The 27,568-nt window shown below is 49.3% G+C and overlaps 1 protein-coding gene across 4 annotated transcripts in view; it reads right to left on the bottom strand.

Moving 5' to 3' along the window:
• Positions 1 to 27,568, bottom strand: part of LOC137528727 (class I histocompatibility antigen, F10 alpha chain-like) — a 72,863-nt gene that overhangs the window by 21,938 nt on the left and 23,357 nt on the right. For 3 of the 4 annotated variants that reach the window (XM_068250243.1, XM_068250241.1, XM_068250242.1), the window contains exons 4-5: positions 15,751 to 16,026; positions 5,695 to 5,793 (exon numbers count right to left, since the gene is read on the bottom strand). In XM_068250243.1, coding sequence (XP_068106344.1) covers positions 5,695 to 5,793; positions 15,751 to 16,026 — 375 coding nt within the window. The remainder of the gene's footprint in view (positions 1 to 5,694; positions 5,794 to 15,750; positions 16,027 to 27,568) is intronic. The other variant, XM_068250244.1, reaches the window with a different exon arrangement.

The following is a 27,568-nucleotide window of genomic DNA, read 5'->3' as shown; positions in this document are numbered from 1 at the left end:
GACAGCTGCACATTACCAGTCCGTGCATAGCTGTTCATGTTCACTGCACCTGCGTGACAGCACGCAGTGTTATATACCAGTCACTGCATACCTGTTCAGTGTACCTGTGCATGTGACAGCTGCATATTTGTAATACCAGAACGTGCATACCTGTTCATGTTCACTGCACCTGCGTGACAGCACACAGTGTTATCTACTTGTCACTGCATACCTGTTCAGTGTACCTGTGTGTGTGATAGCTGCACATTGTATTGATACCAGTCACTGCATACCGGTTCACTGCACCTGTGTGACAGCACACAGTTTTCTATACCAGTCACTGCATAACTGTTCACTGTACCTGTGTGTGTGACAGCTGCACATTGTATTGATACCAGTCACTGCATACCTTTCACTGCACCTGTGTGACCGCACACTGTTTCATATACCAGTCCGTGCATACCTGTTAACCGCACCTGTGTGACAGCTGCACATTGTATTGTAATACCAGTCACTGCATACCTTTCACTGCACCTGTGTGACTGCACATTGTATTAGTCAAGTCAGTGCATACCTTTCACTTCATCCCCCAATATGGAAAAAACAGGCAGAGGCAGAGCCAGAGGCAGGTCTGTTCGAGGTCGTGCTGACATGATTTAGTGCGGCCCTGGACCAAAGTACAGTGCTCAGAAGAAGGCACGTACCATCAACTCCCAAGGTTGTCAGGACGTAGTTGACTAATTAACACAGAACACCTCATCTTCCACAGCAACCAGCGCTACTACATGCACCACATCCACTCCATTTGACACTTCGCAGGAGTTATTTGGTGGGGAATTAACTGATTCATAGCCATTATTGTTACAACAAGATGAAGTCGCTAAGCAAGTTACACCACCTCATATGTCTGAGTTAGACGTCACTACGGACATAAGGTGTGAGGAGGATGATGAAGTACCTGCTGTTGGTGCAGTTTATGAGGTGTCTGATACAAGCGAAGCTGTGGAGGATGATTAGGATGATGAGGATAATGATACTAGCATGGATGTCACGTGGGATCCTAATAGACACGATGACCAGGGGGACAGTTCAGAGGAGGAGTCAGAGAGGAGTAGGAGGAGATGAGTTGCTGAAAGAAGCAGGGGGAGCTCGTCGTCAGAAACAGCTCGTGGAAGTGTCCGGCGGCATGTATCGCCACCTATGGACAGCCAGCCAACATGCCCTTCAATGTCAGCTGCTGACGCCACCATAGTGCCATCACACCAGGGCTCAGCGGTGTGGAAAATTTTTTGTGTGTCTGCCTCAGATGAGAGCAATGCCATCTGTACTCTCTGCCGCCAAAAATTGAGCTGTGGAAAGGCCAAGACCGGCATAGGGACAAACGCCTTAAGAAGGTACATGACAAAAAAGCACAAACTGCAATGGGAAGACCACCTGAGCAAAAGCAGCACACAAAAACAAAGCCACCCTCCTTCTCCTCTTCCTCCTTCAGGTGCATTATCTTCAGCCACTTTCTCCCTTGCACCTTCACAGCCACCCTCCTCCACTCCGCCTCTCACCTTGAGCGGTTCCTGCTCCTCTGCCACAGCAGCCAGGTGTCAGTGAAGGAAATCTTTGAGCAGAAGAAGCCAATGTCTGCCAGTCACCCCCTTGCCCAGCATCTGACAGCTGGCTTGGCGGAACTGTTACCATACCAACTCGTGGACTCAGAGGCCTTCTGAAAATTTGTGTCGATTGGGACACCACAGTGGAAGATGCCAGGCCACAATTATTTCTCACAAAAGGTGATACCCAAACTGTACCATGATGTTGAAAGGCAAGTGGTGCCATCTCTGGCACACAGCGTTGGGTCAAGGGTCCATCTGACCATGGATGCCTGGTCTGCAAAGCTCGGTCAGGGCAGGTGCATTATTTACACAGCCCACTGGGTCAACCTGGTGAATGCTGGGAAGCACGGAGTACGTGGCTGTGCAGTGGACCTTGTGACACCTCCACGGCTTGCAGGCAGGCCTGTTGCCACCTCCTCTCCTTCTCCTCCTACATCCTCTTCGCGGTCATCCTTCTCCTCCTCCTTGGCTGAGTGGCAGAGCTACTCTACTGGTGCTGCGATCTCCTCTCCACCTACACAGCCCCAGCTCCCCAGGGCCTATGCTGCATGCCAGGTACGATGGTGTCACGCCATCTTAGACATGTCTTGCCTCAAAGCCGAGAGTCACACTGGAGCAGCTCTCCTGGCTGCTCTGAAAAAACAGGAGGATCAGTGGCTGACCCCGCACCAACTGGAGATCGGCAACGTGGTGTGTGACAACGGCAGCAATCTCATTTCGGCTTTGAATTTGGGAAACTTGACACATGTACCCTGCATGGCACATGTGCTGAATCTAATAATTCACAGATTTGTGTGTAAGTACTCAGGCTTACAGGACGTCCTGAAGCAGTCCAGGAAGGTGTGTGGGCATTTCAGGCAGTTCTACATGGCCATGGCACGCTTGGCCGATATTCAGCGGAGAAACAACTTGCCGGTGAGGCACTTGATTTGCGATAGCCCGACTCGCTGGAATTCAATGCTCCTGATGTTTAACCGCCTGCTACAACAGGAGAAAGCCATCAACCAGTATCTGTACAACTATAGTACAAGGACACATTCTGGGGAGTGGAGGTTGTTCTAGCTGAAGTACTGGACATTCATGCGAAATGCCTGCAGGCTCATGTGGCCGTTTGAGGAGGTGACAAATATGGTGAGTCACAGTGAAGGCGCCAACAGCGACTTGATCTCATATGCTTTCTTCCTGGAGCGTAGAGTGGTGATTCAAGCTGTGGAGGAGCGTGAACATGAACAGGAATAGGAGGAAGAGTTGTGGGAACAATTATCAGCAGAACCAGATGTTTCCTCAACACTTGCAGCAGCACAGAGGAAGGGGGAAGAGTCGTGTGGGGAAGAGGAGTCAGATGAGGAAGGTGTTTTTTTTTGAGGAGGAGGCGGAAGAACAACCGCAGCAGGCGGCGCAGGGGGCTTGTGCTGCTCACCTTTCCCGTGGTATTGTTTGTGGCTGGGGGTAGGAGGAGAACTTACCTGACATCACTGAGGAAGAGCAAGAGGAGATGGATAGTACGTCGGCATCCAAATTTGTATAGATGGCGGCTTTCATGCTGTCCAGCCTGTTGAGGAACCCCCGTATAAAAACTCAAGGGGAATAACCTGTACTGGGTGGCAACACTACTAGACCCTCGGTATAAGCACAAAGTGGCGGAGATGTTACCAAATCACCAGAAGGCAGAAAGGATGCAGCACTTGCACCACAAGCTGGCAAGTATGGTTTACAGTGCATTTACGGGTGATGTCACAGCACACCGGAATAAAGGTGCCACTGCCAGTAATCCTTCTCCCATGTCCATGCAGGCAAGGACAGGACGCTCTAGCGATCTCATGGTGATGTCGGACATGCGGACATTCTTTAGTCCAACGCATCGCCTTAGCCCTTCCGGATCCACCCTCCACCAACGTCTCGACTGGCAGGTAGCCGACTACCTGGCCTTAACTAAGGATGTAGACAACATCGATGAACCCCTGGACTACTGGGTGTGCATGCTTGACCTGTGGCCAGAGCTGACACAATTTCCCATCCAACTTCTCTCTTGCCCTACCTCAAGCGTCCTGTCAGAAAGAACCTTCGGCGCAGCTGGAGGCATTGTCACTGAGAAGAGAAGTCGCCTAGGTCAAAAAAGTGTTCAGTACCTCACCTTTATCAAAATGAATGAAGCATGGATCCCGGAGGGCTACTGCCCACCGAAGACTCAATCCCCGCACACAGCATCTCTGCCTGCACGCCGTGCGACTACCTGCCCCAAGACTAAGTCGGTCCCCAGTCTCCACACAGCATCTCTGCCTGCAGGCCGCTTGATTGCTTTCTCTGCCACCACCAACAGGGTCCAGGACTCCAGGTGGATTCCTGAATTTTTAAGGCCGCTGCTAGCAGCGGCCACTAACAAAAACAATACCAATTTTTTCTGGTGCGTGTACATGCCTGCCTAATTATTCTGGCTGCACTGCGGCTGCAACTACAAAACAAAAGGCATGTACATGTGTCAATTCCCCTTCGTGATTGTTACCTTGCCACGGTGAAGGGGCTTGCGTATCACAATGAAGCAATGACCGCCGGCTATATGAAAGTGTTGGGGGGCACACCCAAAATAATACGGTCATTGCTTCATTGTGAGGTACAGACTAACCAGCAAGCTCATGGTGAACCAGAACTCATTGGAGTGTGTAAGGGACTACAATGGTCCTAAAAGCCCCCTTACTAAAATGCTAAGAAAAACAAAAGTTTGCTTTCTTAAAACAGAAAGAATTTGCGATAATTATCGCAAATTCTTTCTGTTTTAAGAAAGCAAACTTTTGTTTTTCTCTGCTTCATTGTGGACAGACTAAATTCGATCAGCTGGACAGTCACTGTTGTTCTCTCATTGAGCTACCTCAGCCCGGCGACGATATGGGCTTGAAAACCGCTATCGCCTGCACTCTTGCCATGGTGCACACCAGTCTAGCACGGCTGTCACTACACAAACAGCTGTTTGCGGTGCGTTACACAGTGAGTTTGGTCTGTCAGTGTGAAGCAATACACTTATTACACTACCTGATTGATGTATACACATGCAAGATGTTTTAAAGCACTTTATGCCTCCAATTTAGCATGCAATGTGATTTCTGCCCTTAAAACGCTGCTGTGCGTCAAAACCTGATTTTTCCCCGGGACTTTTGGTGTGCATCCCACTCTGCCATGCCCCCCTCCATGTGTTAGATGATTTGAAACATCTTTTTCATCACTTTTCTGGCCAGAATTAATGTTTGAAGTTTTGAAAGTTCGCCTGCCTATTGAAGTCTATTGTGGTTCGCAAAGTTCGCGTGAATGCAAACTTTTTCGGAAGTTCCTGTTCGAGGTTCGCGAACCTAAAATTGGAGGCTCGAGCCATCTCTAATCCTCATCCCCCTCCCCTCTCCATAGGACTGAATGTGCTGCTCAGCAGGGAAACAAACAGCTCATCTGTGAATGTAAACTGTCACCAGAAGCAATCACAGATTATCATTTCAGGTGAATAAAAGAAAACCTGTAATTAAGAAAAAGTCCCCTGGGGTTACTTACCTTGTGAGGGGGAAGCCTCTGGATCCTAACGAGGCTTCCCTCGCCCTCCGTTGTCCAGCTGCAGCCCCCCGAAGCACGGCGATGTAAATATTTACCTTCCGGGATCCAGCGGAGGCGTACTAGTGGATCACCCTTCGCGTTAAGGCGGAAATAGCCGAACCCGATTGATCCGCTCTACTGCACAGACGCGAGTCCTTTTGCGCCTGTGCAGTAGAGCAGATACGATTGGGTTTTACTATTTCCGCCTTACCTGAAGGAAGAGCCGCTACTGCGCCTGCGCTGTAGCCAGGGAAGGTAAATAAATCAGCACTTGTCAGGCTTGTCGAGGAAGAATTGCGGGACACTTCGGGGGAGCCAGCGCTGGATTGCCTGCAGCTACAGGGGAGGGGTAAGCCTCATTGGGACCCTGAGGCTTCCCCCTACCGAGGCGAGTACCCCCCAGAGGAACTTTTTTTTTTAGTAAAGGTTTTCTTCAAGTCTGTGAACAATTACGCTTGTCTAATATAAAGAAAAGTCACATGTGGGAATAATAAACAGCTCTTATAACAGTCAGCCCTCCGGGTGTTACACTTACTCTTGTACCAGATGACTCCAGCAATAGCTGCAGCGACAACAAGCAGACAGCAGATGGCAGCAGCAGCAATCCCAGCAGGAGAGAGGCTATTGTTGGGTTCTTGGGGAGAGAAACACAAAGGAAACATGAGATGTGATAATGCAGAGATCCCATCCAGTACCTGATACTCTGCAGACAGAGATGTGTAATTGTACATAGTAGTGACATGTGACAGGACTGCTGATCTCTGGTTGGCTGCAGCTACCTGACAGTCAGAGCCTGGGCTATAGACAGAAGGGTAAATACTTTATTAAATGTTGAGCTGGGAGAAACTAGAAAGTAACTGATAAGACTATTCTGACGAGCTGCTCCTACTAATCAGCAGCAAACCCTCTTTGGGGAGGAACTCCCCGGTGCTCTACTTGAGTCCTGGCTAAATGGTAATGACCGCATCAACACTCTACAGGTGCCAGGCTACAGCCTTCTATGGGTAGACCGCGATCAGGAACTCTTTGGAACGAGGTGGCACTATATGCTTCTATATCAACTCCACCTGGTGAGCCAAAATCACCTTCCTCAGCAAAATCTTCTCCCCAGACCTTGAACTTTTAGCTATCAACTGTAGGCCCCAGTACTCACCCAGGCTGTTCTCCTCCTTTGTTCTGGTTGGGGTCTACATGCCCTGCAAACACTGAACAACTGTATCTCAAGGTAGGAATCTGCCTTCCCCAAGTCCCTCATCATCATCCTGGAGGACTTCAACAGCGCGAACCTGCGTCAGGAGCTGCCCCGTTTCAAGCAACATGTCACTTGCCCCACCAGGAACCACAACACCCTGGACCACTGCTACACCACCGTCAGGAATGCAAACAAGGCTGCTCAAGGTGCTGCCCTGGGGAACTCTGCTTAATCCGAACTGATCCTCACTTACAGAAGGCTCGATGAGACCCACAAGCCCACCACCAGCACTGTCAAAGAGTGGATGGCAGATGCAAAGCTGGAACTGCAGGCATGCTTTGACTGCACTAACTGGTCAGCCCTAGAGGCACCCACTCTGGAGGAATAGTCAGAAAACGTCCTCTCCCCTAATCAGCTTCTGCAAAGAGGTGTGCATCCCAATTAAGACCATTAAAGTATTCCCGATCAACATGCCCTGGTTCAACGACGAACTATGGAGATTCCAGAGGTGGCTCACAAGTCTGACACCGTAGAAGAGTATGGGGAAGCCAGGAATGCCCTGAACTGTGAACTGAAGGTTGCAAATCGTGCCCATTCTGACAGGGTGAGCCTCAGCCTCCAGTCTAACAACTTGCAGGATGTATGGAAGCGCCTCTGAGCTGCCATGGACTTCAAAGTGCCCCCCCCCCCCTTCAACATGCAAACATGCAGCCCCCAGCATCCAACTGGTCAAGAAGTTAAATGAGTTCTAGTGCAGATTTGAGCACCCTCCCAAGCAGCCTCTGGTCCCAGAGCCCATAACTAAGGAGGCCCAGGGATCTCTGGAGGCCAGAAGCACCCCTGTGCTGGCCACAGTGCTGGAGGTGGATGTGCTACACCGCCTCTATAAAACTAAACCCCAGGAAAGCCCCAGGCCCGGATGGCGTGTCCTCCTACGGTCAGAGAACCTGCGCGGTCCAGCTGGCCCCAATCCACACCTCACTACAGAATCGGGCCCTGCCAGAAGGTTAAAATGTCTTCAATTATCTCAGTTCTCAAAAAGCCAGGGTTAATAAATTCGCTGACGACACCACGCTAATTGGCCTCATTGGCAGAAATGAGGAAGATGTTTACCATAAAGAGATCGAGAGGATCTGCAATTGGTGTAAGGTCAACAAACACCTCAATATAGCAAAGACTGTTGACTGATTGTGGCCTTCGGGAAACGCCATACCACCCTCCTCCCAGTGTTCATTTATGGGACTGAGGTCTCCAGGGTCCCATGCGTTTGGTTCCTGTACACAACCATAACCTTAAATGGGAGCAGAATACCACCAATAGTCATAAGAAGGTTCAGCAGAGGTTATTCTTCCTGCACCAACTGAATAAATTCACGGGAATTGTTGACCAGTTTCTACAGTGCTACTATTGAGTGAATCCTCTGTTCCTCCATCATAGTCTGGTATGCAGGTGCAACTACAAGCGACAAGTACAAACAGCGGAAAAGATCATTAGCCCTCCCCTACCTCCTCTAGATCTCCTCCATACCACAGGAATGAAGACAAGGGCCACCAAGATTCTACATGACCCCTCCCACCCAGGCAGGCACTACTTTGAGTCCCTTCCATTGGGCCGCTGCTTCAGGTCCATCCCCTCCAGAACCATCAGGCAGAGGAGCACATTCTTCCCCCAAGCAGCCCTCCTCCTGAACTTGAGCCCCCCCCCCCCAAACTCCACTCCTGTGGCACTTTAGCCTTTGGGTTCAATGCTAACTCTACGGTTTTGTCTTCTTTACTGTATCTTCTCATCCTATACAATAAAACCTAACTGTCCCTGCGTCATCATTCCCTGTCTGTCCGTCCGAAGGTTTTTTGTACTGCGCAGTACAGACAGCCGTTGGGATGGGAGGTGAGGCAAGGGAGCAGGGCGGCCGTGTGCGCGCGTGCGTCCGGTAGGGGGGTGTGTAAGCGGGTGGCCGGGCTCGCGGCGGGCACGCGTGTGCATTGACTGGCGGCGGTGGCGTGGTTAAATCACTGTATAGTACAGTGTGCGCTGTTTGAGGGGGGTGGGGGGAAATGTAGATGACAGGCATTACTTACCTTTGGGGTGGGGGGTATTGCTCCCTAGTACCCCATCTGTATGCACTCCACCATCTTATTCTGCCAGATCCATAGGTGCCGCAGTCAGATGTGCCTGTGGCAGTGTTGACATTCCTGGCTGCCACAATGCATGCTGGGAAATGAAGTCCTTCAATATGAGTACATCCTTAGTCTTTTGCATGTGCCTCCTCCCAACTCCTCCCTTATGTGGGTGGTTATGGGAGAGTATGGACCACTTACAGACTGCAGTTCATTCTAGCTACTGGAAGTCAGCATTGCTAACAGAGCCAGCCATGTAAAAACGCAATACCCCACCCCTTCCACATCACTGGCCAATTGAGGAGTGAGTGCGATTCCACTGAAAAGAATAGAAAGGAGGGGATCTGGCACTCTACCAAACCCCTACAGAGAACAGAGGGAGGGAAGACGAGTGGCTGCCTGAGCTACACCCTTGAAAATAATATAATGTGAGGTCAGTGGCAGCCTGAGCTACACCACTTCAAAGATAAGAGGGAGGTAGGGTCAGTAGCTGTCTGAGCCATACCCCTACAGAGAACAGCAGGAGGGAAGGCCAGTGGTACCTGAGCCACACCCCTACAGAGAACAGAGGGAGGGGAGGTCAGTAACTGCCTGAGCCCAGGGCCGGAGCTACCATAGGAAAAAATGGGCAATTGCCCCAGGGCCCCAGAGCCTGTAGGGGCCCCCAAGGTGTCCCTCCCCCATCTTAAAGGGACTCCGAGCAGTGCAGAAACTATGGAAAGATGCATATCATTTTAAAGCTCTCTTTCTCCTCTTTCCAACGATATATAAACCGCCACCCTACACCTTTTAGTTTTCGCTATTTTTTAAATTGCCGCGGCCGCAATTTCAATCACGAAAATAGAGAAAACTACAAGGTGTAGGGCGACTATTTAGGTGTCGCCAGAAAGAGAGCTTTAAAATGATATCCATCTTTCCATAGTTACTTGTATTACACAGGACGACACTTTCCCCAGTGTCAGCAGCTCCATTCAGCACAATGGAGCTGCTGACTTTAGGAAAAAGTCGCCCGGTTTAATACAATGTAACTATGGATAGATGATATCATTTTAAAGCTCTCTTTCTCCTCTTTCTGGCGACACCTAAATCGTCGCCCTACATCTTTTAGTTTTCTCTATTTTCGCGATTGAAATCGTGGCCGCGGCAAATTCAATCACGAAAATATCGAAAACTAAAAGGCGTAGGGTGGCGGTTTATATATCATTGGAAAGAGGAGAAAGAGAGCTTTAAAATGATATACATCTTTCCATAGTTTCTTCACTGCTCGGAGTCCCTTTAACTGTTGCTCCCCAGGGACTCTGCAGAGTCGTTTAAGTTGGGAGGTGATTGGAGGAGGGTCAGCAGCCAGCTCTTGGGCCCAAGAGGAAAATTTGGCTGCAACAAAGGGCCTCTAATGGTCGGGGGGTGTCTGTTGGGGGGGCCCAGGCTAATTTTGCCCTAGGGCCCAATTGTTACTTGAACCGGCCCTGCCTGAGCCACAACCCTACGGAGAACAGAGGGAGGAAAAGTCAGTGACTGCTTGGACCTGTTGTGTCACACTGCGGTACTCTTCCACACCGCACCTCAACTTGCATAGTGGACGCAAGGTGACATATCCAAATCACTGTAATGTTGCAGTCTGCAGCATGTTACCACTTGAACCTTGCCTACCGCATAAATCATGCACAATGGGTAATGGGCATGCCTGGAGCACGGTGAGGCGCACATGCGGGAACCGACGGTAATCACAGTGACATAATTCCTGACCAGCAGGAAGTACTTCACTGAGTGAGGGGCGGGCATACGCCTGTTTCCACACCATGGCACAGGGTCATAGGAAGACTGATTTCTGTGGTACGAGGTTCTGGCGGCATGCTCCCCTGCCGTGCTATCACAGCACTGTTTAAGTGTAAAGTCGGCCTCAACAGTAGATCGCTTAAATCCATTTTGTTGTTCAAAACTGTCTGTCCTGGCAACATATCTGCAACCTTTACAGCTCCCACAGCGAAACATAACTGGGGGAGGAGCTCTATCAAGCCTTGTGCCACCAACACTTCTTAGCAGCTCTGATTGGACCCAATGATCTCATAAGTTCTTCCTCCTCCTGGCTGTAAGAAGCGGTGTAGGTCCGACAATTCATTTTATCCCATCATCATCAATCTGCAACACGTGGCAACTAGAGATGGGCCGAACGGTTCGCCGGTGAACGGTTCCAGGCAAACTTCGGGTGGTTCGCGTTTGCCTGCGAAGGCGAACTTTTGCGGAAGTTCGATTCGCCCCATAATGCACTATGAGGGTCAAATTTGACCCTCTACATCACAATCAGCAGGCACATTGTAGCCAATCCGGCTACACTCAGCCCTGGAGCCCCACCCCCCTTATATAAGGCAGGCTCTGGCGGCCATTACACTCACTCGTATGCCTGCACATAGACAGACTAGGGCGAGCTGCTGCAGACTTTTTCTTCTACGGACAGATTAGTCAGGCTCTTGGCTTGTTAGCTTGCTCCTGGCTGAATGTTATTGCTTTAATTGCACATTCAGTAGTCAGGAGGAGCTCCACACCAGTCAAAGTTGAGTGTGCCTCGACCTTCACCTCTGCGTCCACCGAGGTGCTCAGAACATCAAAACAGCAAAGAGGTCGGCACCACTCCAAACGTAAAGAAAAGCTCTTTTATTGCATCACCATTGTAGCTTAACAATGACAAACGTTGTTTCGGGCATAGGGCTATGCCCGAATCGACGTTTGTCATTGTTAAGCCACAATCGTGATGCAATAAAAGAGCTTTTCTTTACGATTGGAGTGGTGCCGACCTCTTTGCTGTTTTGATGTTATTGCTTTAATAGCACCCCTCATTCAACAGCTCTTTTCAGAGCTAATCCTGTTCGTATGATTTTTTTTTTTTCTGTGTGTCAAACTGACACTTGTGTTGCATAGACAGCATTGCTAATTCATACCGTGTGTGTGCCACTGCCAGCAGCCCAGCAGCAGCACATTCAGTGACTACCTGTGTGTGTGACAGGGAGCTGCACATTGTACTACCCAGTACTGCATATACCTACTAGTACCTGTTGTGTTGAGTGAACTCACCTGACTGCATCTAACTACCTTTTGTGTTCAGTGAACCCACCTCACTGCATATAAACTACCTTTGTGTTGAGTGAACTCACCTGACTGCATCTAACTACCTTTTGTGTTCAGTGAACCCACCTCACTGCATATAACTAACTTTGGGTTGAGTGAAGTCACCTCACTGCATCTAACTACCTTTGGGTTGAGTGAACTCACCTGACTGCATCTAACTACCTTTTGTGTTCAGTGAACCCACCTCACTGCATATAACTAACTTTGGGTTGAGTGAAGTCACCTCACTGCATATAACTACCTTTGTGTTGAGTGGACCGCCTGGACCGACACTGCGAAAAGCGACGATGAACCCTTGGTCTACTGGGTGCACAGGCTTGACCTGTGGCCAGAGCTGTCCCAATTTGCCATCCAACTTCTCTCTTGCCCTGCCGCGAGCGTCCTGTCAGAAAGGACCTTCAGTGAAGCTGGAGGCATTATCACCAAGAAGAGAAGTCGCTTAAAGACACTGAAGCGGAAAAAAAAATATGATATAATGAATTGGTTGTGTACTATGAATAATTACTAGAAGATTAGCAGCAAAGAAAATATTCTCATACTTTTATTTTCAGGTATATAGTGTTTTTTCTAACATTGCATCATTCTCTAATATGTGCAGATTACACAACACTAAGCTTTCAAAATGCGTCTTTCAGAGCAGTCTGAGAAGTAATGATTTCTCCTCTAGCAGATAAAAAGAAAACAGTTCACTTACAGTTGAGATAATAAAAGTCAGATAACAGCCCTCTCCACGACTAACTTAGTCGTAGAGATTAATGGCTTTTTTGCATAGAGATAACAACTGGAGTTTCTTAGCTCTTCCTGTACTGGAAACAATTAGACTGATGTATCTGATCTTAATGTTTTATTTCTTAGCTGTACTACACATACAAATCATATCATCATCATTTTTTTTCCGCTTCAGTGTCTCTTTAAGTCACAACAGTGTTCAGTACCTCACCTTTATCAAAATGAATAAGGCATGGATCCTGGAGGGCTACTGCCCGACCGAAGACTAAGTCAGTCCCCACACGCAACATCTCTGCCTGCAGGCCGCTTGACTGCCTTCTCCGCCACCACCAACAGGGTCCAGGACTCTAGGCGAATTCCTGAATTTTTAAGGCCGCTGCTAGCAGCGGCCGCTATACTGATTTTTCTGGTGCGTGTACATGCCTGCCTAATTTTTCTGGCTGCACTGCGGGCGGCTGCAACAAAAAAACAAAAAGGCATGTATATGTGCCCATCTCCCTTCGTGATCATTACCTTTCTGCGGTGAAGGGGATTGCGTATCACAATGAAGCAATGACCGCTGGCTATATGAGTGTCTCGGGTGGGGGTGGCACATCAAAGATAATAAGTTTGTTGTTTCATTGTGGTCAGACCAAATTTGATCAGCTGGACAGTCACTGTTCTGTCATTCAGCTACATCAGCCGGGCGACCATATGGGCTGTAAAGCCACCATCACCTGCACTCTCGTCATGGTGCGCACCAGTCCAGCATGGCCGTCACTACACAAACGGATGTTTGCAGTCACTGCATACCTTTCACTGCATCTGTGACTGCACATTGTATTATACCTGGCAGTCAGTGCATACCTTGCACTTGAACGGATGGCAGACTTGCCCTCCATAACTGATTCTCATGAAAGGAAAGTGGTGTCATCTTTGTCCGCCATAACAGATCCTCTTAAAGGATTTAAAGTGAATTAGTTTCAAAAACAGCAGGTCCTCCCGAGTCCCGTATTGTTATTTTTAGTCACTACTTCGGGGCGGGCATGCCTGCTGCCCTCCTTGCCTGGATGTGTGGTGGTAGCCATTTGTTAGGCTACAACTCCAGACCGGAATCACACCAGGAAGGGTTCCCCCGCCATTACCCTTGGTTCAATGGCAGACTTTCCCTCCATAATAGATTCTCGTTGCAGGTACTGAACAGCAAGTAGAAAATGTAATGTAAAAAAAATAGATGTAAGCTTTAACAATGGTAGAGAAAGAACCATCGAAAGTTGATAAGGCAGACAGACATTACCTAACCAGACATCACTGAGTGAGGAAGAGCAATGTCGCCATGGTGTGCACTGCGCAGTAGTCCACCACGGCCGTCACAGTTTGGTGTGTCAGTGTGAAGCAGTACTCTAATTACACTCCCTGATTGATGTATACACATGCAAGATGTTTGAAAGCACTTTAGGCCTGCAATTTAGCATTCAATGTGATTTCTGCCCTTAAAACGCTGCTTTGCGTCAAAACCAGATTTTTCCCCGGGACTTTTGGCATGTATCCCACTCCGCCACCTGGGGGTCCAGGTGTTAGACCCCTTGAAACACCATCAGTTTTCTGGCCAGCATAAGTGTTTCTAGTTTTACAAGTTCGCCTCCCCATTGAAGTCTTTTGCGGTTTGCGAACTTTTCCGCGAACCGAACCTTCCGCGGAAGTTTGCGAACCGAAAATCGGAGTTTCGGCCCATCTCTAGTGGCAACATTTGGAAAGCACATTTCTGATGTGAGACCAATGACCATTATACTCTGATCACTCCAGTGTGGCTTTCTACTCCATCATTCAAAGGGCGAACTGGGGGCGGAGCTATTTGTCTCTACTCTTCTGTATCGCGCAACTGTATGATCGTCTCTTTGTGTGCATATCCTCTTGATCAAAACCAACTGTAAAGTGGTCTAGCTTCCACCTTAAAGAGGAACTCCAGTGAAAATAATGTAATAAAAAAGTGCTTAATTTTTACAATAATTATGTATAAATGATTTAGTCAGTGTTTGCCCGTTGTAAAATCTTTTAAATCCCTGATTTACATTCTGACATTTATTACATGGTGACATTTTTACTGTTGGCAGGTGATGTAGCTGCTGTATGGTATTTTTGGCAGCTGCAAACAGCCATTTCCCACAATGCAGCAAGGTTCCCAGATAGGAAACTGCCAGAAGTACCACGGTCCTCAGAGTTTCTTGTGGGAGGGGTTTCACCACAATATCAGGCATACAGCGCCCCCTGATGGTCTGTTTGTGAAAAGGAATAGATTTGGCTCCCGAGGACTTCCGAACAGTGGTGCTCGGATACCCCTTTTCAAAATCCAGATTGGATCCGGATACCCAGATATCTGATCCAGGTCAGATATCAGAGTTCCAAAATTTCCGATCCAAATCGGATATCCGACCGGGGTATCCGGACGGATTCGGATATCCGCATAGAAAACCGGAAGAGGCCTTTAAATTGCTTCTAAAAGATTTTTTTAGGGCAAATGAGGCATGTAGCATCATTATTTTTTAAAGGGGAACACTAATTGATGATGTGGGGACTTAAAATCCCCCCCCCCCCCCAAAAAAAAAATGGCTGTCAATTAGCATTGTCAATTGGCACTTGACTTGGCATTTGGCACTTTGCACTTCGCACGTGCCAAGTGCAAAGTGCCAAGTTCCAGGTGCAAAGTTCCAAGTGCCAAGTGCAAAGTGCCAAATACAAAGTGTGAAGTGCAAACCTATGCCCTGCAGCACACACTCTGACTGTCACTGTAGGAAATCAAGCTAGCTACCTATTTAACAATAGTGTAGTGATAGTGAAGGGGTTGATCACTTAACAGCTTTAGGTTTATCACTGTATACAGCACTTGCTAGGCCAGCAGCACTGGAGCATTTCTCTCAGTGAGCATTCACAAGCAAGGGACGATATGTCTCATCATGGCAGCCCTCCTTATTATACAGGGGGGCTGGCCAGGGTTCCCTTCTGTAATTGGGTGCCAGAGCTTAGGCTGGGAGCCCTCTGATTGGCTCAATGACGTCATCTCCTTGGTTACAGTATTCGGATCTGGATATCCGCCAAATATCCGGGTATGCGACCAAATATCCGCGGTTTGCTATCCGGATTTCCACAGAAATCCGTAAATCCAAAGCCAAAACGGATAGCTGAAAAAAGGTCGGATATCCGGGTTACCCAGATATCCGGAATCCAGATAAGCACCCCTGCTTCCGAAGTACCCCACGGCGGGTAATTTAAATGAGGGAGCTGCCGCTATTGGTCACTGAATTGTGCTTCAGGGGTCCAGCTCTGTATTTCTGCAATCCAAATACTTTTCTTAGAGGGGTGAGCAGTATTTTCACATACAAGCTACCTGTCTATTAAAGGCACACACAGCCTACATTTAAAAAAAGCTCCCCCCTTCCTTCGTGGCACTCACCCCATTGGACAGCGAAGATCTCCTCCAAGCTGCTGTGCTCCACATGGCAGGAGTAAGTGTCGCCCTCCCTTGTTGGCACTTCCACGCTGACTCTGGTCTGATAGGTGCCATCAGGATGGGGGAGGATGGGACTGGCTTCATCTGAAGGAATATGGTCCTCTCCATTCCTCACCCACTTCACATCCACAGCTCGGGGGTGAAACCCGTATGCCAGACACTGAAGTCTTGTCACCCCGTCTGGCTGCTGACGGCCCAACACCTTCACCTCTGGCCGCACTGACAGGAGAGAGAACACAGTGAGGATCTGCTGGGGGAACAGAAGGGGGCGCTGTGTGTGCTCTGCACTGACAGGAGAGAGAACACAGTGAGGGGCTGCTGGGGGCACAGAAGGGGGCGCTGTGTGTGCTCTGCACTGACAGGAGAGAGAACACAGTGAGGATATGCTGGGGGCACAGAAGGGGGCGCTGTGTGCGCTCTGCACTGACAGGAGAGAGAACACAGTGAGGAACTGCTGGGGGCACAGAAGGGGGTGCTGTGTGTGCTCTGCACTGACAGGAGAGAGAACACAGTGAGGGGCTGCTGGGGCCACAGAAGGGGGCGCTGTGTGTGCTCTGCACTGACAGGAGAGGGAACACAGTGAGGGTCTGCTGGGGGCACAGAAGGGGGCGCTGTGTGTGCTCTGCACTGACAGGAGAGAGAACACAGTGAGGGGCTGCTGGGGGAACAGAAGGGGGCACTGTGTGTGCTCTGCACTGACAGGAGAGGGAACACAGTGAGGGGCTGCTGGGGGCACAGAAGGGGGCGCTGTGTGTGTTCTGTACTGACAGGAGAGAGAGAACACAGTGAGGATCTGCTGGGGGCACAGAAGGGGGCGCTGTGTGTGCTCTGCACTAACAGGAGAGAGAACACAGTGAGGGGCTGCTGGGGGAACAGAAGGGGGCGCTGTGTGTGCTCTGCACTAACAGGAGAGAGAACACAGTGAGGGGCTGCTGGGGGAACAGAAGGGGGCACTGTGTTTGCTCTGCACTGACAGGAGAGAGAACACAGTGAGGATCTGCTGGGGGAACAGAAGGGGGCGCTGTGTTTGCTCTGCACTGACAGGAGAGAGAACACAGTGAGGATCTGCTGGGGGAACAGAAGGGGGCGCTGTGTGTGCTCTGCACTGACAGGAGATAGAACACAGTGAGGAGCTGCTGGGGGAGCAGAAGGGGGCGCTGTGTGTGCTCTGCACTGACAGGAGAGAGAACACAGTGAGGGGCTGCTGGGGACACAGAAGGGGGCGCTGTGTGTGCTCTGCACTGAGAGGAGAGAGAACACAGTGAGGGGCTGCTTGGGGCACAGAAGGGGGCGCTGTGTGTGCTCTGCACTGACAGGAGAGAGAACACAGTGAGGGGCTGCTGGGGGAACAGAAGGGGGCGCTGTGTGTGCTCTGCACTGACAGGAGAGAGAACACAGTGAGGAGCTGCTGGGGACACAGAAGGGGGCGCTGTGTGTGCTCTGCACTGAGAGGAGAGAGAACACAGTGAGGGGCTGCTTGGGGCACAGAAGGGGGTGCTGTGTGTGCTCTGCACTGACAGGAGAGAGAACACAGTGAGGGGCTGCTGGGGGAACAGAAGGGGGCGCTGTGTGTGCTCTGCACTGACAGGAGAGAGAACACAGTGAGGAGCTGCTGGGGACACAGAAGGGGGCGCTGTGTGTGCTCTGCACTGAGAGGAGAGAGAACACAGTGAGGGGCTGCTTGGGGCACAGAAGGGGGTGCTGTGTGTGCTCTGCACTGAGAGGAGAGAGCACAAAAAATGAGTTTAACTTACCTGGGGCTTCTACCAGCCCCCTGCAGCTGCCCTGTGCCTGCACCATCACTAAGATCCCGTTTGCACTAGAAGCGGTGAGATTTTCGCATGGCCGCATCCACCCGCAGCTGCGTCCCATCTCCTTAGTTGACTTCACTATCGGGAGATGCGGAAGTGACGCGACTGCAGGCGGAAGTGATGCAATGTGGCGAGGTAGCAGCATTCGCATCACTATCCCTGTGGAAACGGGCCCTAAGTGATCCTCCGGCCCCCTGCAGTCACCCTCTTCCGGTCGGCTGACTGAGTGAGTTAATGACCTCTGCACATGTCCGTAAACACGCTCCTGCTGACGGGAGCATTCTTCGCATGCGCATTAGAGATTATTGCGTACTGCACACGCACAGAGCGCTCCCGTCCACATCATCAAAACTAAAGCAGGACGCTGCTGGGAAACGGAGGATTGCTTAGTGACGGCGCGGGCACAGGGCAGCTGCAGGAGGCTGTTAGATGCCTCGGGTAAGTTAAACTCTCTTTTTTCTTCAATTTAGGTTCCATTTAAAGCACCCCTGAAGTGAGAGGTATATGGACGCTGTCATATTTATTTCCTTTTAAATAATACCAGTTAACTGGCAGTCCTGCTGATCTATTTGGCTGCAATTATGTCTGAATCAAACACCTGAAACAAGCATGCAGCTAATCCAGCCACACTGAAATTGGAGCATCTGGTCTGCATGCTTGTTCAGGGCTATAGCTAAGAATATTAGAAACAAAGGCTCGGCAGGACAGCCAGGCAACCTGGATTGTTTAACCACTTTGTCCTCCTTGACGTATTTATACGTCAAGGAGGACATGCGTGCGCCCGGCCATGGATTCGGTAGCCCAGAAATCAGTGAATCGGGCCATGGTGCCCGATCACTGATTCCTCTCCCCTGCAGAAAAAGCGACAGCTTCTCTCGGAAGCGTCGCATTTTCTGAATCCTATGTCCCTCTAAGCGTACATTGTACGCTTAGAGTGACGCAATGTAAACAAACTGAAGGTTGCCATCTTGTGGCCAAAAAGTAAAACTACAGCTGAAAGTAAAAAAAAAAAAGTTAAAATAGACATATATTCCCCAAATCAAACACCATTTACATCCCACCCTCCCAAAAATACACACATAAAATGTATAATAAAAAAAACAAAAAAAACCAAAAAACAATAAAATAAAAAACACAAATATTTACCTAAGGGTCTAAACTTTTTAAAAATCTATGTAAAGATGAAATATTTCTATTTTTTTTTTTTTATAAGCTTGTAAATAGTGATGGATGCAAAATGGAAAAAATGCTCTTCTATTTCCAAATAAAATATTGTCGCCATACATTGTGATAGGGACATAATTTAAAGTGAACCTTAAGCGTCAAAAATAAATTGAGTTTTACTCACCTGGGACTTACCTCAGCCGGTAGCGGGACCCGGAGCATCAGAGCGACCAGTCGTGGGCACCGATCAGCTGCAGGGGGCTGAGGTAAGCCCCAGGTGAATAAAACTCAATTTATTTTTGACACTTAAGGTTCACTTTAAACGTTGAAATAACCGGGACAGATGGGCAAATACAATACGTGGGTTTTAATTATGGAGACACAAAAACAATAACTCTAAGGTAAGGGGCTGAGGTCAAATAGGAGCCAAGATAATTATATAATTTTTTTATATAATAAAAAATCTTCATGCACTATGCCAACATAAATGTAGTAGGTAAACAAGAAAGAATTGGCTCTTGGGTGCATGAAGATAAGAAAAATACTTTATTATGATATGTCTAACAATAATAATATATACAAAAAAACAAACACACTAACCCTTTTACAATGTAAATACCTAAAACCCACTAAAACCAATACAAAAGATGGGGCTAGCCTTCCAGACTACTCCCTGACCCTTCATGAATGGGGCTGCAGTCCCCACTGATCCAAAAAACTGGCACCAAGATAAAAAAAGTAGTATGACAATGACTGTGCTAGCAAAAAAATGGCTGAAAAGAAGGAAACCTATTCCACTGTGTAGACAGTTCATGAAGCATGAGTACACGCTGTTGTCTCAACCCAGTGACCCTCCACTCGCAGGGGTCACTGATGAAGGATAAATTCCTCAAAGATATTATCCAAAAGTGACCATATGAAGATCCTTGATTGTATCAATCAGATAGTTCCTTGGTGGCAAAAGTGACCTGCCATTAGATTGAATCATCATATCTGACAGCATGCAGCGAACACAGGACTTCAAGCTTGCTGTTAGTTAGAAGTGCATGACAGTGTTCCAGCATGTATGACAAAGCATAAGCGTTATGAGGCATAGGCACAGCAAGACAAGGATTTCCAGGCAGTAGTTCATGCATTGACTTGCCATTAAACACGCTCGCTGTCAGTTAGAAATGCATGACAGCAGGGACGGATCTAGGGGGGGGCAGGCGGGTATTTTGCCCCAGGCGCAGTTTGTTGAATACTTAAAAAGGCGGCAAAATTTGGATGGGGAATGGCAGTTTAGGCTCTAAAACCTGATCTTTAGGCGCCAAAACCTGACCTTTAGGTGCCAAAACTGGATGGGGAATGGCAGTTTAGGCGCCAGAACCTGACCTTGCCCCAGGCGCAACTTGGTCTAGATCCGTCCCTGCATGACAGTATTCCAGCATGTATGGCAAAGCTTAAGCGTTGTAAACACAAGCACAGCAAGACAAAGCTTCCAGGTGATAGTTCATGCAATGCCAGCAAAAGCATAAGCGTATTCAGCCAAAATTTGCCACATGTAAAAGTCACACAGCCATGTGATGGCCCCCAGCATAGTTACCAGTCCTGCTGGGATATACTCTCCGCAAAGTTAGCCATGGCTGGGATCAGTTGTGAGTCAGGGATGATGATGGAGAGGAAGTCCCAATGCTGCTAAACACCTGACATGTTTCGCCGCCCCTGGCGGCCTTTTCAAAAGGCAAAGCAGCTAAATCTCGGAGGTAGAACACCGCTGTTTTTTGGTTGGGCTTCCGTTTCGTGCGGCGCAGGTTTGTGGGCATCCGCCCTTTGGCGCGTGCTCACGCTTCTGCGTCCCGCTCTTGCGGCCTTGGAGCGCGACATGCGCTCCAGTGACGATGCGGCCACGCCCCCTCTACACGGGGAGGCGTAACGGGGAGTGTCTTTGTAGCTGGGAGGAGGGAGCAGGTCACATGGGGAGGTTTAAGAACGCCATTACGGTGTTCTACCTCCGAGATTTAGCTGCTTTGCCTTTGAAAAGGCCGCCAGGGGCAGCGAAACATGTCAGGTGTTTAGCAGCATTGGGGCTTCCTCTCCATCATCATCCCTGACTCACAACTGATCCCAGCCATGGCTAACTTTGCGGAGAGTATATCCCAGCAGGACTGGTAACTATGCTGGGGGCCATCACATGGCTGTGTGACTTTTACATGTGGCAAATTTTGGCTGAATACGCTTATGCTTTTGCTGGCATTGCATGAACTATCACCTGGAAGCTTTGTCTTGCTGTGCTTGTGTTTACAACGCTCAAGCTTTGCCATACATGCTGGAATACTGTCATGCATTTCTAACTGACAGCGAGCGTGTTTAATGGCAGGTTATTGCATGAACTACTGCCTGGAAATCCTTGTCTTGCTGTGCCTATGCCTCATAACGCTTATGCTTTGTCATACATGCTGGAACACTGTCATGCACTTCTAACTAACAGCAAGCTTGAAGTCCTGTGCTCGCTGCATGCTGTCAGATATGATGATTCAATCTAATGGCAGGTCACTTTTGCCACCAAGGAACTATCTGATTGATACAATCAAGGATCTTCATATGGTCACTTTTGGATAATATCTTTGAGGAATTTATCCTTCATCAGTGACCCCTGCGAGTGGATGGTCCCTGGGTTGAGACAACAGCGTGTACTCATGCTTCATGAACTGTCTACACAGTGGAATAGGTTTCCTTCTTTTCAGCCATTTTTTTGCTAGCACAGTCATTGTCATACTACTTTTTTATCTTGGTGCCAGTTTTTTGGATCAGTGGGGACTGCAGCCCCATTCATGAAGGGTCAGGGAGTAGTCTGGAAGGCTAGCCCCATCTTTTGTATTGGTTTTAGTGGGTTTTAGGTATTTACATTGTAAAAGGGTTAGTGTGTTTGTTTTTTTGTATATATTATTATTGTTAGACATATCATAATAAAGTATTTTTCTTATCTTCATGCACCCAAGAGCCAATTCTCTTTCTTGTTTACCTACTTTAATTATGGAGACATGTATTATTTTAAAACTAGAATAGCCGAAAACTGAGAAATAATGTTTTTTTTCCGTTTTTTTCTTATGCTTCATACACACTTGAGATAAAAGTCTTTTGAAAATGAAAGATCACAGACCAATTTTACCCCCTTCCATGTAGTATGAGAGCCATACCTACACAGTCTATTCTATGGAGCTGCACTCCCCAACAAATAAAATCTTTGCAGGATGCTGCACACACAGATGCCCGTACACACTCAAAAGATCATTATCTGCAAAAGATCTGTTCCTGCAAAAGATCCATTCCATGCAAAATGCATTATAGTCTATGAGATCTGCAGATCATCATACACACTTGGTTTAACAGACAATCATCTGCAGATCATCTGCAGATCAGATTCAACAGGGTGGATTTTCAGATCTGCAGATGATTGCCAGATATGCAGATGAAGTCTGTTAAGCAGGCCATACACTGGCCCGATTTGCGCCCGTTTCGACAGCAGATTCGATCACTGGGATCGAATCTGCTGCCAATCGTTCACGCTACACGCCGAATTTTGATCCATTTCGTCCGATCCCGTCGATCGTGCCGTGCGGAAAATAACCGTCGATCGCCCGCGGGTAAAGAGCGCATCGCTAGCGGCGTTCGAGTGCCCGACGACCGACGCAATAGAGCCCGCATACATTACCTGCTCCGCCGGCGCGACTGCAGTCTCCCGGTCACCGCTGCTCTGTCTGCGCTCTGGTCTCCAGGTCCGGCATGCCTCACTTCTTCTAGCCCGGCAGGAAGTTTAAACAGTAGAGCGCCCTCTACTGTTTAAACTTCCTGCCGGGCTAGAAGAAGTGAGGCATGCCGGACCTGGAGACCAGAGCGCAGACGGAGCAGCGGTGACCGGGAGACTGCAGTCGCGCCGGCGGAGCAGGTAATGTATGCGGGCTGGGCGGGGGCAGCAGCAGCAGCACCACCACAACAGATTGTGAACGGTTTCAGGCTGAAATCGGTTCACAATCTGTTTGCAGTAAAGGTAGCCATACGATCCCTCTCTGATCAGATTCGATCAGAGAGGGATCTATCTGTTGGTCGAATCTGATGGCAAATCGACCAGTGTATGGCCACCTTTAAACCAAGTGTGTATGATGATCTGCAGATCTCATAGACTATAATGCATTTTGCATGGAATGGATTTTTTGCAGGAACAGATCTTTTGCAGATAATGATCTTTTGAGTGTGTACAGAAGCTGTGTGTGCAGCATCCTGCAAAGATTTTATCTGATGGGGAGTGCAGCTACATAGAATATACTGTGTAGACTATGGCTCTCATACTACATGGAAGGGGGTAAAATTGGTCTGTGATCTTTCATTTTCCAAAGACTTTTATCTCAAGTGTGTATGAAGCATTATTCTTCCTGTTAAAATGCATTTACAGTAAAGTGGCTCTTACCGGTAGCAAAATGTACCCCACAAAGAAAGCCTAATTGGTGGCGGAAAAAACAAGATATAGATCAGTTCATTGTGATAAGTAATGATAAAGTTATAGGCTAATGAATGGGAGGTGAACATTGCTCGGATGCATAAAGTGAAAACGACTGAGAGCTGAAGTGGTTAAAAAGAAAAAAATGTCAGCATCGTGATCGATATGTATTGCTATACCGGTACCATAATGTATGGTGTATACGCTTGTCTAGTGTATGGTGTACATGTGTGTGTGTATAGTGTATAGTTGTGTGTATAGTGTAATTATATGTAGTCTATGTACATAGTGTGTATAGTGTATGCTGTATACATGTGTCTGTAGTGTACACCTGGTATTTGTAGTGCACTCTATGTACACAGTGTGTATAGTGGGTGCTGGATATATATTGTATCTATACATCAGGTATAACAAGGATTGTTTATAAATTACTGGTTATAAGGTATGGAAAGTTTGTAGTCCTCCCCGGGTCATAACAGATCACAGTGAGGATTGCTGTGAGGTGAGGGATATAGCAGCTGTAAAGTTACAGTAACACACATTCTACTGCACTGAGCTATGATAGTAATACATGGAGGAGGGCCTGAATGTATCATAGCAATGCTGCACACAGCTACAGTCACATGACTGCCATGTCACTCACCTCTCAGCAACCCTCACTATGATCTGATATGACCCAGGTGAGGGCTGTACAGAGTTGCTGCCTGGTAGCAGACAAGGTGTAACCCCTCCAGTTCTGGATTCTTGGTCACAGCGGCTCTCCACTCCTCTCCAGTCATAGTAAATCAAAGCGACTGTGTGTAAAGACTCCCCATACTGTATATAGAGCGCTGTGCTGTGTCTGTACACTGACCATATAGGGGGGTATTTATAAAGAAGAGGAACCGGCTCTTCACCAGAGAACTGCTGAGATTTCTCTACAAGAAACTGGTGATCAGCTCAGGTGATTGTAACTCCTCAGCCTGATCGTTGCATTCATCTCATCACCAGTTTCAGCAGAGATCTGCCACACATTCATCATACTTATCCAGTGGTGATCAGGCTGAGCGTCATGCTATAGATGGGCAGACAGTGCCCATCACTGTCAGTGTGGAGAAGCCATAGACTACAATGGGGAGCAGCAATGTGTGAGTCACACCCCATTCAGCAGCTTCAGCACATCACACTGGAGGGAGATGCGGCACACGGCTGCCATGGAAGTCTATCGGCTGCACAGCGCTACTTCTTCTAGTGAGGAGGAACCGCCACACCTAGAGAGCCATCACCCCAGTCATGTGACTGTACAATCCCGGTACAGCAATCACAGCCAGGACCACCAACCAACAGCCGGGAGCACCAGGGGACAGCGGCTCACAGCCGGGACCACCAACCAACAGCCGGGACCACCAGGGAAGAGCAGCCCACAGCCGGGACCACCAACCAACAGCCGGGACCACCAGGGGACAGTAGCTCACAGCCGGGACCACCAACCAACAGCCGGGACCAGCAGCTCTCAGCCGGGACCACCAGGGAAGAGCAGCCCACGGCCGGGACCACCAACCAACAGCGGCTCACAGCCGGGACCACCAGGGGACAGCGGCTCACAGCCGGAACCACCAGGGGACAGCGGCTCACAGCCGGAACCACCAGGGGACAGCGGCTCACAGCCGGAACCACCAGGGGACAGCGGCTCACAGCCGGAACCACCAGGGGACAGCGGCTCACAGCCGGAACCACCAGGAGACAGCAGCTCACAGCCGGGACCACCAGGGAAGAGCAGCCCACGGCCGGGACCACCAACCAACAGCCGGGACCACCAGGGAACACCAGTTCTCAGCCGGGACCACCAGGGAACACCAGCTCTCAGCCGGCACCACCAGGGAACAGCGGCTCACAGCCGGGACCACCAGGAGACAGTAGCCCACAGCCGGGACCACCAGGGGACAGCAGCTCACAGCCGGGACCACCAGGGGACAGCAGCTCACAGCCGGGACCACCAGGGGACAGCAGCTCACAGCCGGGACCACCAGGGGACAGCAGCTCACAGCCGGGACCACCAGGGGACAGCAGCTCACAGCCGGGACCACCAGGGGACAGCAGCTCACAGCCGGGACCACCAGGGGACAGCAGCTCACAGCCGGGACCACCAGGGGACAGCAGCTCACAGCCGGGACCACCAGGGGACAGCAGCTCACAGCCGGGACCACCAGGGGACAGCAGCTCACAGCCGGGACCACCAGGGGACAGCAGCTCACAGCCGGGACCACCAGGGGACAGCAGCTCACAGCCGGGACCACCAGGGAACAGCAGCTCACAGCCGGGACCACCAGGGAACAGCAGCTCACAGCCGGGACCACCAGGAAATAGCAGCACGTCCTCCTTTATGTATATGGGGGAGAATCTACTAAGTGAGGAATAAATTAGGGAAGATCTGTGTACAAATCACCTCTCTGTATACACCGACCCCATAGTGTAATCTATATGTGTGTACATACTGTGTGCAGCTATCCTGTATATATACAGAGTTCTATATCTTTCGGACTATAAGATGCTTTGGACTGTAAAGCCTCATCTGCACGTGTGGATGAGGCGGCGATACCCGCTCGATTCCCGCTGGTCCCCACACCGCTTATCTTCAGCTCGATTCCCTGCCATTGTCCCCTCGAGGGGACCGAGCAGGGAATCGGCGGTGGGGAGATCCGTCCTGTCGGATCTTATCAATCGAGCCGCATCAGCGGCTCGAGTGATAAGGATCATTGCGGCCGCATCTACGCGTGTAGATGCGGCTTAAAGATGCACTTAGGTGTAGAGGTCAATAACCAGGAAAGAAAATATACTAAACCTGGTGCTGCCATGGTCCATAATTGGAGGTAGCTGTTCTCCCCCAATTATTTTGTCCTACTGTGTCCCCCATGTGTCTTCATGTGTCCCATTCTGTCCTCCTTTGCTCCCCCCATGTTTCCCCTTCTGCCCCCCTTGGTACCCCCGTGTGTCCTCCTTTGTCTCCTTCTTTCCCCGTGTCTCTCATTCTGTTCTCCTCAGCCCCCTTGTGTGTTCCCCCTTTGTCTTCCTTTGTCCCCTTCTCTCCTCCTCGGCCCCGTGTTTCCTCCTTTGTCTCCTTCTGCCCTGTGTCCTCCTTTGGCCCCCCCATGTCTCCTCCGCTCCCCTTGTGCAAAAACAATTAGTGGCAGCGAGGCTAAACTATTCTACAGTTCCAGCTTTTGCTGATGTCAAATCGCCCTAAATCTTTCAGGTTAGGAAAACACACATCCTCCACCCTTACCCTGTGTATTGGCGTGCCACAGGGCTGTGTACTAAGTACTCTCCTCTATGCACGTTTTACCCATGACTATCAGCCTATCCACAACTCAAATATAATTGTTAAGTTTGCAGATGATACAACTGTCATTGGGCCTATATCAGACAATGAGGAATCTGCATACAGAGAAGAAGTTAGGAACCTGACTGCACGGTGCAACATTAACAACCGGTTATTAAATAAAAAAAACACCAAAGAAGTTATTCTGGAGTTTTGAGCCACCAAAAAGATCACTCACATATCAATAATGATCCATGCAGAGGCTGTAGAGAGAGTTTGCAGCTTTAACCTCTTGAGGACTGCAGGGCTAAACCCCCCTAGTGACCAGGCCATTTTGAGTAAAATTGGCCACTGCAGCTTTAAGGCCAAGCTGCAGAGCCGCACAACACAGCACACAAGTGATCACCCCCCCCCCCCCCCCTTTTCTCTGCACCAACAGAGCTCTCTGTTGGTGGGGTCTGTTCGCTCCCCCATGTTTATTTTTTTTTATTGTAAATATTATTGTTCGTGGTTTTTTTTTTTTTTTTTGTTTCTTTAAACCCTCTCCCTCCCTCCCCACAGCCAGCCAATTATGGCGATCGGCTGTCATAGGCTTCTGCCTATGAGAGCCGATCGCTCTCTTGTCCCCCAGGGGGACAGCCGTGTCACACGGCTGTCCCCAGTGCAGCTCTGCTGCTGATCGCAGCGCTGCACAGTCTAAATAGACGGTGATCACGCCGTCTAACAGTCTCCCACTGAAGGTGGGGTGGAACTCCGCCCCCCAAGCAGGAGATGCGCGCGATCTCCTGCAAAACAGAGCCCCAGGACTTTATGCCAATTGGCGTTAGGCGGTCCTGGGGCTGCCGCCGCGGCCACGCTCATCGGCGTGACGCGGTCGGCAAAAGGTTACGTCTATGGGAGTCACCATTGCAGAGAACCTGTCCTGGGCTGACAATGCTTTAGCTGTAGATGGCAAAGCACAACAACACCTCTACTTTTAAGAACACTAAGGAGCGCTAACCTCCCACAAAA

The sequence above is a fragment of the Hyperolius riggenbachi genome, chromosome 8 (assembly GCF_040937935.1).
Source record: "Hyperolius riggenbachi isolate aHypRig1 chromosome 8, aHypRig1.pri, whole genome shotgun sequence".
Lineage (NCBI taxonomy): Eukaryota > Metazoa > Chordata > Amphibia > Anura > Hyperoliidae > Hyperolius > Hyperolius riggenbachi.
This window is presented reverse-complemented; position numbering and strand designations above follow the sequence as displayed.